Raw genomic sequence first — 14,087 nt, 5'->3', positions numbered from 1 at the left:
TTTGATGACTTGGTACTTTTGTCTGAGCAGAAGGCTTTTGCCTTCGGGAAGGTTCAAGAAAATTCCCTATAAAGATAGATTGTACCCATGTGGGATGGGGGAAATTGAATCTATTGGACGTGTGCTTTTGTACTGTAAATTCCACTATGACATCCGTGTTGCTTATATTGAGAGCCAGTTTGGTGTAGTGGTTAAGTGTGCGGACTCTAATCTGGGAGAACCGGGTTTGATTCCCCACTCCTCCACTTGCACCTGCTGATGTGACCTTGGGTCAGTCACAAGCTCTGGCACAGCTGGCCTTGAAAAAGAGCAGTTTCTGTCAAGAGCTCTCTCAGCCCCACCCACCTCACAGGGTGTCTGTTGTGGGGAGGGGAAGGGAAAGGAGTTTGTAAGCCACTCTGAGACTCCAAGTGAAGGGCGGGGTATAAATCCAATCTCTTCTTCTTCTTCTTCTTCTTACTCAAACAAAGACTCCTCGATATAGAGGTTCAAGATCTGAGAAGACTTGCGCACAGACATTGCTCTCCCTTGAGTGTTGGGACTCTTTTTCAGCCACATTTCCTCAGGATACCTGGCAAGACTGATTCAGCTCTTATCAGAACTGTGGCTTGCCCAAGGTCATCTAGCCAGGTGCAAGTGGAGGAGTGGGGAATCAAACCCGGTTCTCCCAGATTAGAGTCCGAGCACTCAACCACTACACCAAACTGGCTTTCAGTTTACATTATTTATAGCCTGCCTTTCTCACTGGGACTCAAGGTGGATTGCACAGTCAATACAATCGACAGGATGGGACATTCAATAGGATCCGGGTTGTAGATCCAACCAGAAGTCTGAAAAAATAGAACCGAAGCAAAGCAAATGGTTAACATGACACATGTTATGAAGCAAAATTACATAGTAGGATCCAACTTGACAGCAAACTGTACACAGTAGTATAGACTACAGTCCCTAATAATTGATCGAAATAGCTTCATGAAGCCTTTTGTACAGTGCTACCCTATTGCATGCCGTGTGCCCTCTTAAGCTGAGTTAGTGTGAGCTAGCCCACAGTTTTTTAGCCTCCAGCTCACACATTTTTGTCGTAGCTCAGGAAGGAGGGCTCCAGAGCAGACTCATTGATGCAGCAGCCAAATCGCTCGCTCACAACAACTTTAATGCCAGTAGCTCACAAGGTAGAATTTTTGCTCACAAGACTCTACTGCTTAGAGGGAGCATTGATTGCATGTGTAGAAAAACCCTCTGGAATAATTCAGCTTCGCATAGTTTGCGGAAAGCCAGGAGAGTTGGAGCCTTCTGGACTTTCTCAGACAGGCCGTTTTGCAGTGTGGGAGCCATGATGGAGAAGGCATGTGAACGGGCACAGTTGTTGATTTTGCCCATTTCCCCCACACCACCTCTTTGGAGGGGAGGGCATGCGAAAGTTTTCTGGGCAGTGAAAAGTAGTGACTTGTTTGGGGTAACACACTTCCAGCCCCTGATAAAAAATCGATCCTTCCCTTGCCTTTTCCGTTTTAACCTCGGCTTTGTGCCACCCGGTGCCTGCAGAGTCACAACCTCAATGGATGGAAGAATGCTGAGCATCTTCTGCTCTGGATGTCTTGGAACAGAAGGGCCGATGGTGGTGACCTCCCGTGCCTCGGCCCTTCCCCACTACTCGCTTTAGCAGAGCACTTAACAGTCATTGGAGAGGCAAAATGGGACACGCCCCCCCCAATCAAGAAGAAGAAGAAGAGATTGGATTTATACCCCGCCCTTCACTACCCAAAGGTGTCTCAGAGCGGCTTACAAACTCCTTTCCCTTCCCCTCCCCACAACAGACACCACCCAAATCAACAGGATTTGGGGAGCAACAGTTTAATGAGGGAGCGTGGCGGGTTTTCCGTTTGAAGCCCGTGTCCTTGTTTTACCCCAGCTGTGCAGCAGGTAATTGCAGCTGGTCCTTGGATTTGGTTTGGCTAATCTCTGTGTCGCAATCTTCACCCTCCTGTAACTTGGGCTGAGTTCCTTCCAAGCGATGGAAATTTGTTTGGGGCTGATCTGTCAGCTCCTGGCGTTGGAGCCCTCCCCTGCCATTTGTTGTCAGGCCTCTGCACTTGGGGCTTTTGATAGCGGCTCAACCTGCAAGTGCTGGCAGGTGATAAAAGGCCGTCCCATGCCATGAGAAGCGTCACTGATGCTTCCAGATCAAGAGCAGGCCAGGGCGTTCTTTTTGTACTCAGTTGGTGACCTTAGCTGGGTCAGAGAGAGACTGATGCCTTTACTTACCGACTTCATTTATTATCTCTCTGTCTTGTAAAGACTCCAAACAGATTATGGCATTATAAGAACAGTGCAGGGCCGCCCTAGCACAAAAAGTTATGGGACCTTTATATTGTGGTCAAAATCACTGACAACTTATCTGTTACTTCCCAATCCTCTTCATCTAATTTTGTGGCAATTTGGTTCCCTATTATGGGATACCTAGCAGAACATGCTGATGTTCCTGCTGTAATTGATACTCTTTGTGGTAATTTTGAAGGATCTTTAGGTACCTTGAGTATACAGTTTAAAAATGTGAAAAAGGAAAACAAGGCAAATATGATTTACTTACGGCGTGCTATATATTTCTACATTAGCATTTATATACTCTGGTTAATTTACAGATTATAGATGTATCTTTGTTATAGTACTGTGTTACATTGTGCCATCTTGTTATTTTTTTTTCTTTTGGGAAAATGCAATAAAATATTAATTTCTTTAAAAAAGAACAGTGCAGGGAAAGAAAGGTATAATTGTATACATGAGACATGGTGGGCAACCCCGTCCAACTTTCTTTTCAAGTATAGAAGAATATAGAATTATAGAGACTGAGTGTAAAGGACAGAAGCGAGAAGATTGAATGGCTAATAATTAATGAATAATCAGATGAAGATGTATTATTGGTTAGAACGTGATTCTGAAGGAGTTGTATGATGGTTTATTATGCGGGTAGAATATGGGGATAAGGGGGGGAAAGGGTTAAGGTTAATTTTCTGGTTATATAGATGAAATGTCGTCCTTTTTTGTTTTAGATTATGTACTAGAGTACAAATATTGTATGAAATAGTTGTATATATACTTAATAAAAATATATTTTTAAAAAAAAGACATGTTGTATCTGTCTGAACCGAAGGGCCACTGGATTGCAAAGGTTTGTTTTCAGATTCTTCCTTAGCCCAGTGGATGATAGAAGCCCCTGGCCCTAAACTAATACAGACCCGTGTGCCTAACATAACATAACGCTCCCTCCTCCAAGGTGCTGAACTGCTAAGTAGCAGAGATCCACCTTGTATAGCTTGTGACCCCCTGAACCCAGATACTGCTGATGAGCCATGTCTGATGCTTGGAAACCAACGCAGCCAGCAAAACCCAGAGGGCTCTTTGAGTCCCTAATGAGGTGCCATAGGTGGTGGGTAGGTTGGGGGCATGGTATGTTGTAAAGGCCTGGAAATCCAAACACCCCCCATCTTCTCCCCAAAAAGTTGTGCAAGTCCCGCACTGTTCCCTCAATTGGCACTCGTTCTTTCTTTGCCCTTGCCCAGTGGCTCATGTGCCAACGAGACGCTGTTCAGAATCACTGAGCTGATTTTTAAAGAATTCCCGGTACGGTTTGTGAGCATCCGTAGATCTGACTGTGGATGGTTTTGGGGGGTTTTTTTGTACAAAGGGTCTGTTCTGCGTATTCCTGAAGCAGAGTTGCAGAAGGGGAACTGTGATAGCAGCAAAATTCCAAAAATAAGAACTGGGTGTTGGACTGGAGGCCTGAAACAGACGTTATGGCTCAAAGGTGTGTTGACAACAGACGGCTTCATCCTGCTATTGAGCTGTAGCTTGATTAAAAAAAAAAAAGAACATTGTCATATACATAATGGTTTTAAAAGTGCATGAATTCTATTGACTGTTCCTTTTCTTTAACAAAAGGGTACTGGGTCAAAGGTTAGCCCCCTAAACTCTCCTGTAACAGTGAAACTGTAAGGGAAAGTTTTACCAGCATACAGAATAAGGAGATTTTGACATGACCATTGGTGGTACTGGCAAGGAGGCTTTTAATTTTTGTATGTCTGTTTCTCTTGGTAAGGGCTGCAGTGTTATGTAGGTTTTCCCCAGGAGTAAGTTCCACTGAACCTAGTGGTACTTACTTCTGAGTAGACCAATGAAGTCAAACAGCACTGTTATAATAGAATTGATCCCCCCACCCCAAGATGGCATCATCTACTTAAAGGTCACAATTTAGTGCTTTTCTTACAGTTAATTCTGATTAAAGCTGTAAAAACATAATTTAAAAACATTGCAATTCAGGCGGCTTCCCGACTGTCCGCTAAGTTCAGAGAATAAAGCTGTTCGTACTGAGGCCTACCTGCTGACACCTTTCTTTCTCCTGCAGTCCTTGCAAACTGATGGCAGGTAACTTTCAGGTTCAGGGAGATCCAGAGTTTGCAAACAGCAAGGACCTTAACCTGCCATTATTTAGCTGACGGCCACAGAATCTAACCACTGGTTGGGTCAGAATGACCCAGTGAGTCCAAAATATGATTTTTCCCCCACCAAAACATTTCAAATGACAAACAAAAAGCTTTTGAAGTTTCACATTATAAAAACTTAACTGCTATGTATGCAAAGATCAATTGAACTTTGTGAGTTGGTCACCAGAGCTTTCTCCCTGACATATAATTAACTCCAGTGAGCATCTGGTGAAAATATCTGTACATGCAGAAAAAAGGTATACCACGATAACACAAAATTCTGCAATATATTTGGGGTCAGTGTAACCCCATAAGCCTAGGTTAATAGTGCTTTCATTCTCCCATTCACTCCGGTGGGGTTAATTGTGTTCCAGTAGTGTTCCAGTGTTTTCATTAAAAAGGGAAATAAAGAAGAAGAGTTGGAGTTATACTCCCCCTTCACTTGGAGTCTCAGAGTGGCTTACAATCTCCTTCCCTTCCTCTGCCCACAACAGACACCCTGTGAGGCAGGTAAGACAGAGAGCTCTGAGAGAACTGCTCTTGAGAGAACAGCTCTGAGAGAACTGTGACTGACCCAAGGTCCCCCAGCTGCTGCATGTGGAGGAGTGAAGAATCAAAGTCGGTTCTCCAGATTAGAGTCCACTACTCTTAACCACTACACCAAACTGGCCAAAGCTGGGTCAGGGAGCTGAAACAGTGAGGCACAACTGACCCCTTTATTCTTGGTGGATAAGAACATATATAAAAGAAGCTGATGTTGGATCAGGCCAATGGCCCATCTAGTCCAACACGTTGTCACACAGTGGCCAAAAAGACCAGGTGCCATCAGGAGGTCCACTGGGGGGGGGGGCAGGACACTAGAAGCCCTCCCACTGTTGCTCCCCCAAGCACCAAGAATACAGTGCATCACTTGCCCCAGACCGAAGAAGAAGAAGAGGAGATTGGATTTATACCCCGCCCTTCACTACCCAAAGGTGTCTCAGAGCGGCTTACAAACTCCTTTCCCTTCCCCTCCCCACAACAGACACCCTGTGAGCAATGTTCCCTCTAAGCTGTGGAGTCTTGTGAGCAAAAACTTTACTTTGTGAGCTACTGCCATTAAAGTTGTGAGCGAGCTATTTGGCTACTGCATAAATTAGTTTGCTCTGGAGCCATCCTTCCTGAGTGAAGACAAAAATGTGTGAGCCGGAGGACAAAAAAATGTGAGTTAGCTCACACTAACTCAGCTTAGAGGGAACCCTGCCTGTGAGGTAGGTGGGGCTGAGAGAGCTCTGATAGAAACTGCTCTTTTTCAAGGACAGTTCTTATCGGAACTACGGCTTGCCCAAGGTCGTCCAGCCAGGTGCGAGTGGAGGAGTGGGGAATCAAACCCGGTTCTCCCAGATTAGAGTCCGCGCACTTAACCACTACACCAAACTGGCTCTCAGAGAGTCCCTATCTATACCTTGTGGCTAATAGCTGCTGAAGGAGTCCCCCTTGGGCACGGGAGGGCACACCAGTCCAGGAACGGAGCGTGGAAGGCAGAGGGCAAGGAGGCTGGGTGGCGGAGAGCTGCCCTCTCCCACCCCCCATGCCGGTTTCGCCAGATGATGTCCAGCAAGAACAGGCAAAGTAGTAGGGAACTGTTAAAAGTCTGGTTACTTTGAGTGTCAGACTAAGATGTGGGAGACCCAGTTTCAGATCCCCGCTCTGTCATGGAAGCTCGCTGGGTGACCTCTGGCTAGTCACGTGCTCTCAGTTTCACCTGCCGCATAGGGCTGTTGTGTAGCTAAAACGAGGGAGAGGAGAACGATGTAAGCTGCTTTGGGTCCCCATTTTGGAGAAAGGTGGAGCATAAAGGAAGTACAAATGATGTAGCAATAAAAGGCCTGTTTCCCCCTCTGAGTCTTCTGGTGAATTATGCAAGCCCACTGGCAGAAGATCACGTCGTCACATGAAGCTGTCTTGTACTGAACCAGAGCCTTGGTCCATCAAAGTCAGTACTGTTTACTCAGAGTGGCAGTGGCTCTCCGGGGTCTCAGGCGGAGGTCTTCCCCATCGCCTCCTGCCAGATCTTTTAACTGGAGATACCGGGGATTGAACTTGGGACCTTCTCCATGCCAAGCAGAGGCTCCCGCACTGAGCCACAGCCCCTCCCTCTGTACCTCTACTGGCTTGAGCCTCAGTTTTTCCGAGGCAGCACATCAGCTCCTTGCACCTGGAGGGGCTCTTCCTGCTGTCTCAGGGCATCACCATGCCTCTGTTGTGTCACATTCAGGGGTGGGCTCGGCAAAGCAGTTTGATTAGCCGTCAAAGGGGGTCGTGGCTTCAGACATCAGTGTTGAGGGGCAGCGGCAGAGTTCAAAGGCCAACACTAGTCTGTGGTTGAGAGGAAACAGCGAAAACAAGCCAATGAAAAAAGATCGCAGTGCATTTTTAGGGGACTGCTTCTTAAAATATACTTCATAATAACTATAGCAGTGTTATCAACACAGGTCCAATAGTGCTTTCCTCTTTGTGTGCTGTCTCACACACCCTTGCTCTGTTTTCACACATGAAGCTGCCTTATACTGAATCAGACCCTCGGTCCATGAAGGTCAGTATTGTCTACTCGGACTGGCAGTGGCTGTCCAGGGTCTTTCCCATCACCTACTACCTTATCACTTGAACTGGAGATGCCAGGGATTGAACCTGGGACCTTCTGCCTGCCAAGCAGATGCGCGCGCACTGAGCCACAGCCCCTCCCCTTTCCTTTGTAAGAAAAAAAGGCCCCTTTGGGATGATTACCAAATACAAAGGCCCATTTCAGTGTTAAAGTAGCTGCTCATAAAGAACGGTCACTCACTGTCTTGCTTTGTGCATAATGCTAGGTCAAGTCCCGGACAGTGCACTCCCTCCTATTTTATTTATCACTGCTTTCTTCATGAGAGTTTTGTTCCACCTCTCCAGAGCCCTGCTCAAGGCAGTTTGCCATTAAAATGGTCAATTATCAATACAAAACCAAGCAAGCCATTAAAACTGCCCAGGGGCATAAAAACAGCACAAAACTGTCCATAAGATAGGCACAAAAGCAGTGGTGGACCATAACTGCCCCCCCCCCCCCGGCATGCTGTGATTTCCTGCCTTCCCTCACTGGGTTGGGCCAAGCCCAGGAGCCCAAAACTGCTCCAGAACTGCTTCTCCAGGCCGTGTTTGGTGCTCTGTCTGAATCAAGCCGTTGTGGCGAAAACAATGAACCGGTCAGCAATGTTCATGTTCCTGTGAAGTAATCTTTGGCATGGGGTAAGGAGCTCGAGGGCCCTGCCTTCCCTCACCATAAAGGGTTCCTATGGCGGTAATTATTTTTGCAGTTTAAACCAGATTTACTGGGGGGGGAATCCATTCTGATGTCATGCACTATGTCACTGAGCAGTCTCCATTTATTCTTCTTGGTGAGGATTCCAGTAATTAGCAGAAGGAAGCCTAGATTGTCCAAATTAGGCTGAAGGGTTCAACCCATTCTGAAATGAAAGTTTGTCTGTAAGTTTATACTGGGACTGAAACACATGTGGAGAAGTGGTTTTGCTTTCTGTCCTCTGTGTGTGGTTTTCTGACCCCAGACAGTCTCAGATTGTGGCAGTGCTCTTTGCTCCACTGGGAAGCATGCATGCAGCGCTTGTCTCGATGATGAAGAAGAAGAGATTGGATTTATACCCCGCCCTTCACTTGGAGTCTCAGAGCGGCTTACAAATTCCTTTCCCTTCCCCTCCCCACAACAGACACCCTGTGAGGTGGGTGGGGCTGAGAGAGCTCAAACTGCTCTTTTTCAAGGACAGCTTTGCCAGAGCTTGTGACTGACCCAAGGTCACATCAGCAGGTGCAAGTGGAGGAGTGGGGAATCAAACCCGGTTCTCCCAGATTAGAGTCCACGCACTTAACCACTACATCAAACTGGCTCGATAGTTAACAGTTCGTACAAACTTTGGTAGGTTCAGCAATAGGTGAAACCTAATAAGAATAACTAATAAGAAATCACTGGTGCAACTTGAGGCCCGCATCATTGGATCCAAAGGGAGTCCCACCAAAGAGCTATATTTACCTGCACGAGGAACAGGAAGTTCCCATCCTGGAACATGATTTGTGTGAAACCTCCTGTTTACCCTTGCTGGGTAAGTTTCCTGTAGGTGGTACTTAACCTGATGGTTGAATTCATGTGTTCGACAACATGGCAAGCGAAGATGTCCTCATTAGTGGCTGGTAAGAGGTGAGTTTTTTTAAAAAAGCTGATCTTCAAAGGGAGAATCCAGCATGAAATAAGTGGAATTACAATTCATTAGCAAGTTGGAGCTAAGCAGGGTTGGTCCTGGCCAGTATTTGGAAGGGGGGCCACTAAGGAATACCAGGATTGCTACGCAGAGGCAGGCAATGGCAAACCACCTCTGAATGTCTCTTGCCTTGAAAAACCCATAAGAGGGTCACCATATGCCGGCTATGACTTCACACTACTTTCCACCACTACCACCAGCACGGTGAACACTAATTACCCACAAGTGGTAGTAGGGACCTGAGATTCCTCTCCTGTGATAGGTGCTGTTATCTTGTATATCACAACTCTTAGGGAGGTTAAGTAGTTCAGCTGCAGTAGTGTAACTTCTTATTGTATCTGCTCATCTTGCGGTGCGGCCCAGAGTAAACCAACTACTCTTTTTTATTGTCTCTTATTTTGAACCAGCCTTTCTGTTGTGAATAGAAAAGCATCAGCCTTGTGGATATATGATGGCGGTGGAAAGTGAAAGGTCAGAGCTGATTTAGGCCGACCCCTGGTGGGATTTTCAAAGCAAGGGATGTTCAGAGGTAATTTGCCATTGCCTGCCTCCACGTCAGGATCCTGGTATTCCTCGGAGGTCTCCCATCCAAATACTAGCCAGGGCCGACCCTGCTTAGCTTCCAAGATCTGACAAAATCGGGCTAGCCTGAGCTATTCAGGTTGGGGCAATGGATATATTCCCCAATGGATTTGATGAAGTGAGTTCTACCTCATGGGAGCTTATGGTGGCATAAATGTTGTTAGTCTTTGAGGCATGTCACCGAGCAAAACAAATTTCCTACTAAAATTCCCATCTTTGCTTGGTTCCTCTTGTTTCCTGAAGAAACATGAGAAGGTGGTCTTCAAGTCGTAGTGCTGTCGTGTTTCTGATGGGCAAGAAATTGCGGGCACCGTGTTGCAAAGAATTAACTCAGGGGCTTGGCATGCCTTGTGTCTGATGCTGACCTACTTAATTTCTGAGCATTGTTGAGAGTGATTATGAAGAACCGTTGGGGCGGAACCCTCCTGCTCTTTTGCTTTTGCCGTGGGGATGTGTGAACCGAGAGCCTGAGGGAAGAGCAATAGAACAGGCAGGCCTAGAAGGACCCTGGAGCTGTGAAGAAGGGTCCATCAAACAGACAGTCCTCCACCAACAGGAACTTCAGAAACTTGACTGTTTAAAGTTTTGGCTTGGGGAAGCTCCAGAGAACCTCCTAGGCACCTCTTATGATTTAAATCACAATTGAAATCACTGGTCAATAAGACTCGATTTAAATCATGGTTTTCTATGTAAAGTCTCATTCTTGTTGGCCTTAATATTTGCAACTCAGATGAAGGTTTCATTTTAGTATAACAACTTTTTCAGTTTTAGTTATATCAGAAAATTAATGATTGTTTATTTACCACTTGAAATAGATAATTATGAAATCATTGCAAGGTGAACTCCAAATTAGTAGGTTGTTAATGATTCATATTTGGACAACTTTTCTGCTGTACATTATTGGAAGGAGAAAAATAATCATTAACAATAACCCTTTAGATTGTTTTATTTAACTAAAAGAATAACATTATATAGTATATGTATTCTTGCATTTGCTTAAACATTTATGAGGATACACTCACAAAGGTCTCAAGATTTCTGGAGTATTCTGCTCAAAAAGTTTCACTTTCCTTTGTACAGCTTGCCCCTTCCTCCTCACACATAGCTCTTAACATCCACTCCTTATCCAAACCTAGGGCTGCCAACCCCGCAATGGGGGCAGGTGGGGAAGCCCCGCCCCTGAACAGCCCCACCACCCCAACTTGCCCGGTGTGATGATGTCACCTCCAGGTGATGTCATCTTGCCAGGTACATTTTGCAGGGGATGCTCTGGCATTTGGCTAAAAAGTCTATGGTGACCATAGAGTTTTTTTTAGCTGAATGCCAGATTGTCCCCTGTAGAACGTGTCCAATCATTTCGTGGATCTTCTCTGGGGTTATGCTTGCTACTTCTCTGGGCTCTGGAAAGAAACTCAGTTTTAACAAGTTACATGTTAGGAAATCAAAAGTCTCACATTTGAATTGTTGGAGAGCTTTCTGCTATATGTCATCCAAACCTAGTGACTCATAAGCTTTTTAATTTGGCCATTAGCCCTACACTGTCATCTCTTATCAACTCTGTTTGACTCTGTTCTTCTGACATCCTTCTCAATAAGAGCAGCTTTGGCATAGGTAACTGATCCCGCATTTTCTCAGTGAAAACTAAGGCAAAGAGTCCATTCAAGTTCTCTCTGCAGTCTCTCTCTGTCTAGCAGTTCTTTAGCTCCTTTGCCGTCCAAGGGCTCAGCTGCCTCCCTGGTCAGTTTCTGGGTACTATTAAATAAATTAGTTTTGGTTATCTCGGTTTTTTAGCAATATTTCCCTTTTTGCTTCATTTAGTTTCACTTTCCATATTGTTTTACCAGAGCTTGTGTTCCTCCTTGTTCATACAATTGGGCAACTCTCCTCTCCTCTCCTCTCCTCTCCTCTCCTCTCCCTCTCCCTCTCCCTCTCCCTCTCCTCCCTTCTCCCCTCCCCTCCCCTCCCCTCCCCTCCCCTTTCCCCTCTCCTCCCTTCTCTTCTCTTCTCTTCTCTTCTCTTCTCTTCTCTTCTCTTCTCTTCTCAACGGAACCTTTGGGATCTTCTTCAGCTTTGAGAGCCAGTTTGGTGTGGTGGTTAAGTGCGCGGACTCTAATCTGGGATAACCGGGTTTGATTCCCCACTCCTCCACTTGCACCTGGCTGGATGACCTTGGGCAAGCCGTAGTTCCGATAAGAGCTGTTCTTGAAAAAGAGCAGTTTCTGTCAAGAGCTCTCTCAGCCCCACCTACCTCACAGGGTGTCTGTTGTGGGGAGGGGAAGGGAAAAGAGTTTGTAAGCCGCTCTGAGATACCTTTGGGTAGTGAAGGGCGGGGTATAAATCCAATCTCCTCCTCCTCCTCCTCCTCCTCCTCCTCCTCTTCTTCTTCTTGTAAAAGGGGCGGGTTTCAGAACAATTTTTTTGGAGCTCTTCTGACAGCTGCTCTCACTGCAGTCTGATAAAGTCCTTCTTTGCAGCTTGCCTCCTCCTTTTGAGTGGGAGGAGAATCCCCACTGCTTCCCTTTTCTCTTTCACCTCCTCAGGGACCCTCTGAAGTAGGTCGCCCTTGGACTCTGTGGGCTGGCAGCAGTCAGCTCGCGGGCTGAGCCTGGGACCTGGATTCATGTTTGGCACCCTGTCCCCCGGGAGCCCACGGAGCTGAGCTTCCCAGCTGGCATCTTGTGTGTGGAACAAGCAATTTTGCTGAGAAGCCAACTTTGGGCTGTCACTTCCGGTTTAATACCCTAAATATGTCCCCCCAGGAGCACACAACTACTCTTCCCAGTGCTGCTGGGGCTGACGTGTGCCACAACAGCTGGTTCCTCCTGGGTGCTACCCACAAGCCCATTAACTGCAATCTTTGCATCAAGCAGGTGAGTCACCATTCAGTGAAAACACCAACAGACTCATTCCTGCCTAAGGTGGATCGATTTTAAATCGCCAAGAAAAGGGGCTGATTTAAATTGAGATACTCATTCATATATTGTCACATAATATGCAAATGTGATCCTCAAACCATGTTAATTTACAACTAAATCAAGCATTTGCACTCTTTGGGAGGGTGCGGTTTGCATAATTTCTCAATAACTTGATGATTCCTGATTTTAGAAAATATTACATAATAGATTATTAAATGGATAATTTCGCTCATTATCTGTGTCAAACAGCACTACTTTAGGAATGTTAACTAGAAGTAAATTGCACGCAAAATAGCACATAGTTTATTAAACTAAGCAGTCTTAAATGTTGCATAAATCATGTGGTTCACATATGCAAGCGTTGTCTGAGTTCCCAGGACTAGACTATTTATTTTTGGATTTTATTAACTCGTAACAGACAAGTCATCCAAGTAGTAAAGGCTGACAGGCAAGATTTCATCCTCCCCGGCTCTCCCTGTCATTTCTAGCTTGAAACAGAATTATACCTTTTCCTGCTTGATTTCTGAGCTTGGAAGGAATCTTACTGAACAATGAGAAAATGGAGTGTCCGCAGAGGAAGTTTTGTCAGTATAAAGCTGGGCTTGGCAGCTTGAAGGGACAATGTTGGCTAAAGGCTCCTGCCTTAAGACATCCACCAGTTCAAGGAAGTGAGCATGTTCAGAGCATCGTCATCCGATATATGCTGCTGAAATAATTATCCTCCAGCCCTGAAGTGTTATATGGCTGGAGATTCCTGGGTCATGGCAGCAGCTTGTTCAGAAGTCTGCCGTCTACCCTTAATTCCGGGCTTGAGAGTATTCACAAGAAGATGAAGCAGAGGTGGCACACGATCTTTCTGCTTCCTTCTTTGCTGCTTGCAGCTGAAGTGTGCCGGTAGGCATGTCTCCTCTTCAGTGTCTCTTGATGAGGTGCCTTCCAGAGTTTAGCAGCTTCAACCCCGATCTTCCCGAAGTTTGTCTGAGACTATGGAAGTACGCTTTGGTGTCTGAGCTGATCTTCTGCTTTTCGTCCAGGGTTGGAGATGCAGGATGAGAGAGTTCCATCTGTTTTGTCACCATTATGAAAATAGGGGGTGAGAAGGCGGCATGCTATTGCCTGATCTCACCAGATCTCAAAAGCTAAGCCAGGTGGGAACTTGGAAGGGAGACCACCAAGGAAGACCCTGCAGAGGAAGGCAGTGGCAAACTGCCTCTGCTTCCCACTGGCCTTGAAACCCCCTTGCTGGGGTCGCCATAAGTCAGTGGCAACTTGACGGCACTTTGCCCACACTTGAGAGTAGGCTAGTCCCTTACGAAATCGTTGGGGGGAAAAATACCAGCAACTAGATTCTGCAGTGCATTGAGAAAGAATTAATTTGGGCCCAGGGCTATTTTTGGGCAGGAACGCACAGGAACGGAGTTCCAGCTGGCTCCCAAGTTGGCCACACCCAGCATGAACTCATTAACATAATAGGCCACACCCAACAGCAGAAACTCAACAGGATTGGCTACAGTAGGGGTGTGTGGCCTAACATGCAAAGGAGTTCCTGCTACAAAAAAAGCTCTGGGTTTTGACCACAAACAAGGTAAACAGAATAAGAAGCAAAAGGTGGGTGTGGCTGGATGTCCACACTTCTGGTAACATGGGAATATGGCTTCATATGCTAATGAGCGGTGCAGTCAGGTGTGGCCTAATATGCTAATGTGTTTCTGCTTCGGGGTGTGGCCTATTATGCTAATGAGTTCCTGCTGGACTTTTTCTACAAAAAAAGCCCTGTTTGGCCCCCCTTGCTTTCTTCAGTAAAGCTGAAGCAAAATAATTGTCAC

General features: G+C 46.1%; 1 protein-coding gene across 1 annotated transcript in view; it reads left to right on the top strand.

Moving 5' to 3' along the window:
• The first annotated feature begins 9,434 nt into the window (after positions 1-9,434).
• ETV6 (ets variant 6) overlaps positions 9,435-14,087 on the top strand; it is a 178,915-nt gene continuing 174,262 nt past the window's right edge. The window contains exons 1-2 of the mRNA XM_015409519.1: positions 9,435-9,464; positions 12,106-12,216. Of these exons, the coding sequence (XP_015265005.1) occupies positions 9,435-9,464; positions 12,106-12,216 (141 nt within the window). The remainder of the gene's footprint in view (positions 9,465-12,105; positions 12,217-14,087) is intronic.

Source organism: Gekko japonicus, unplaced genomic scaffold (genome assembly GCF_001447785.1).
Source record: "Gekko japonicus isolate JY-2015 unplaced genomic scaffold, Gekko_japonicus_V1.1 scaffold1158, whole genome shotgun sequence".
Classification (NCBI taxonomy): Eukaryota; Metazoa; Chordata; class Lepidosauria; order Squamata; family Gekkonidae; genus Gekko; species Gekko japonicus.
The sequence above is the reverse complement of the archived record's forward strand: the minus strand, read 5'-3'. Positions and strand labels throughout refer to the sequence as shown.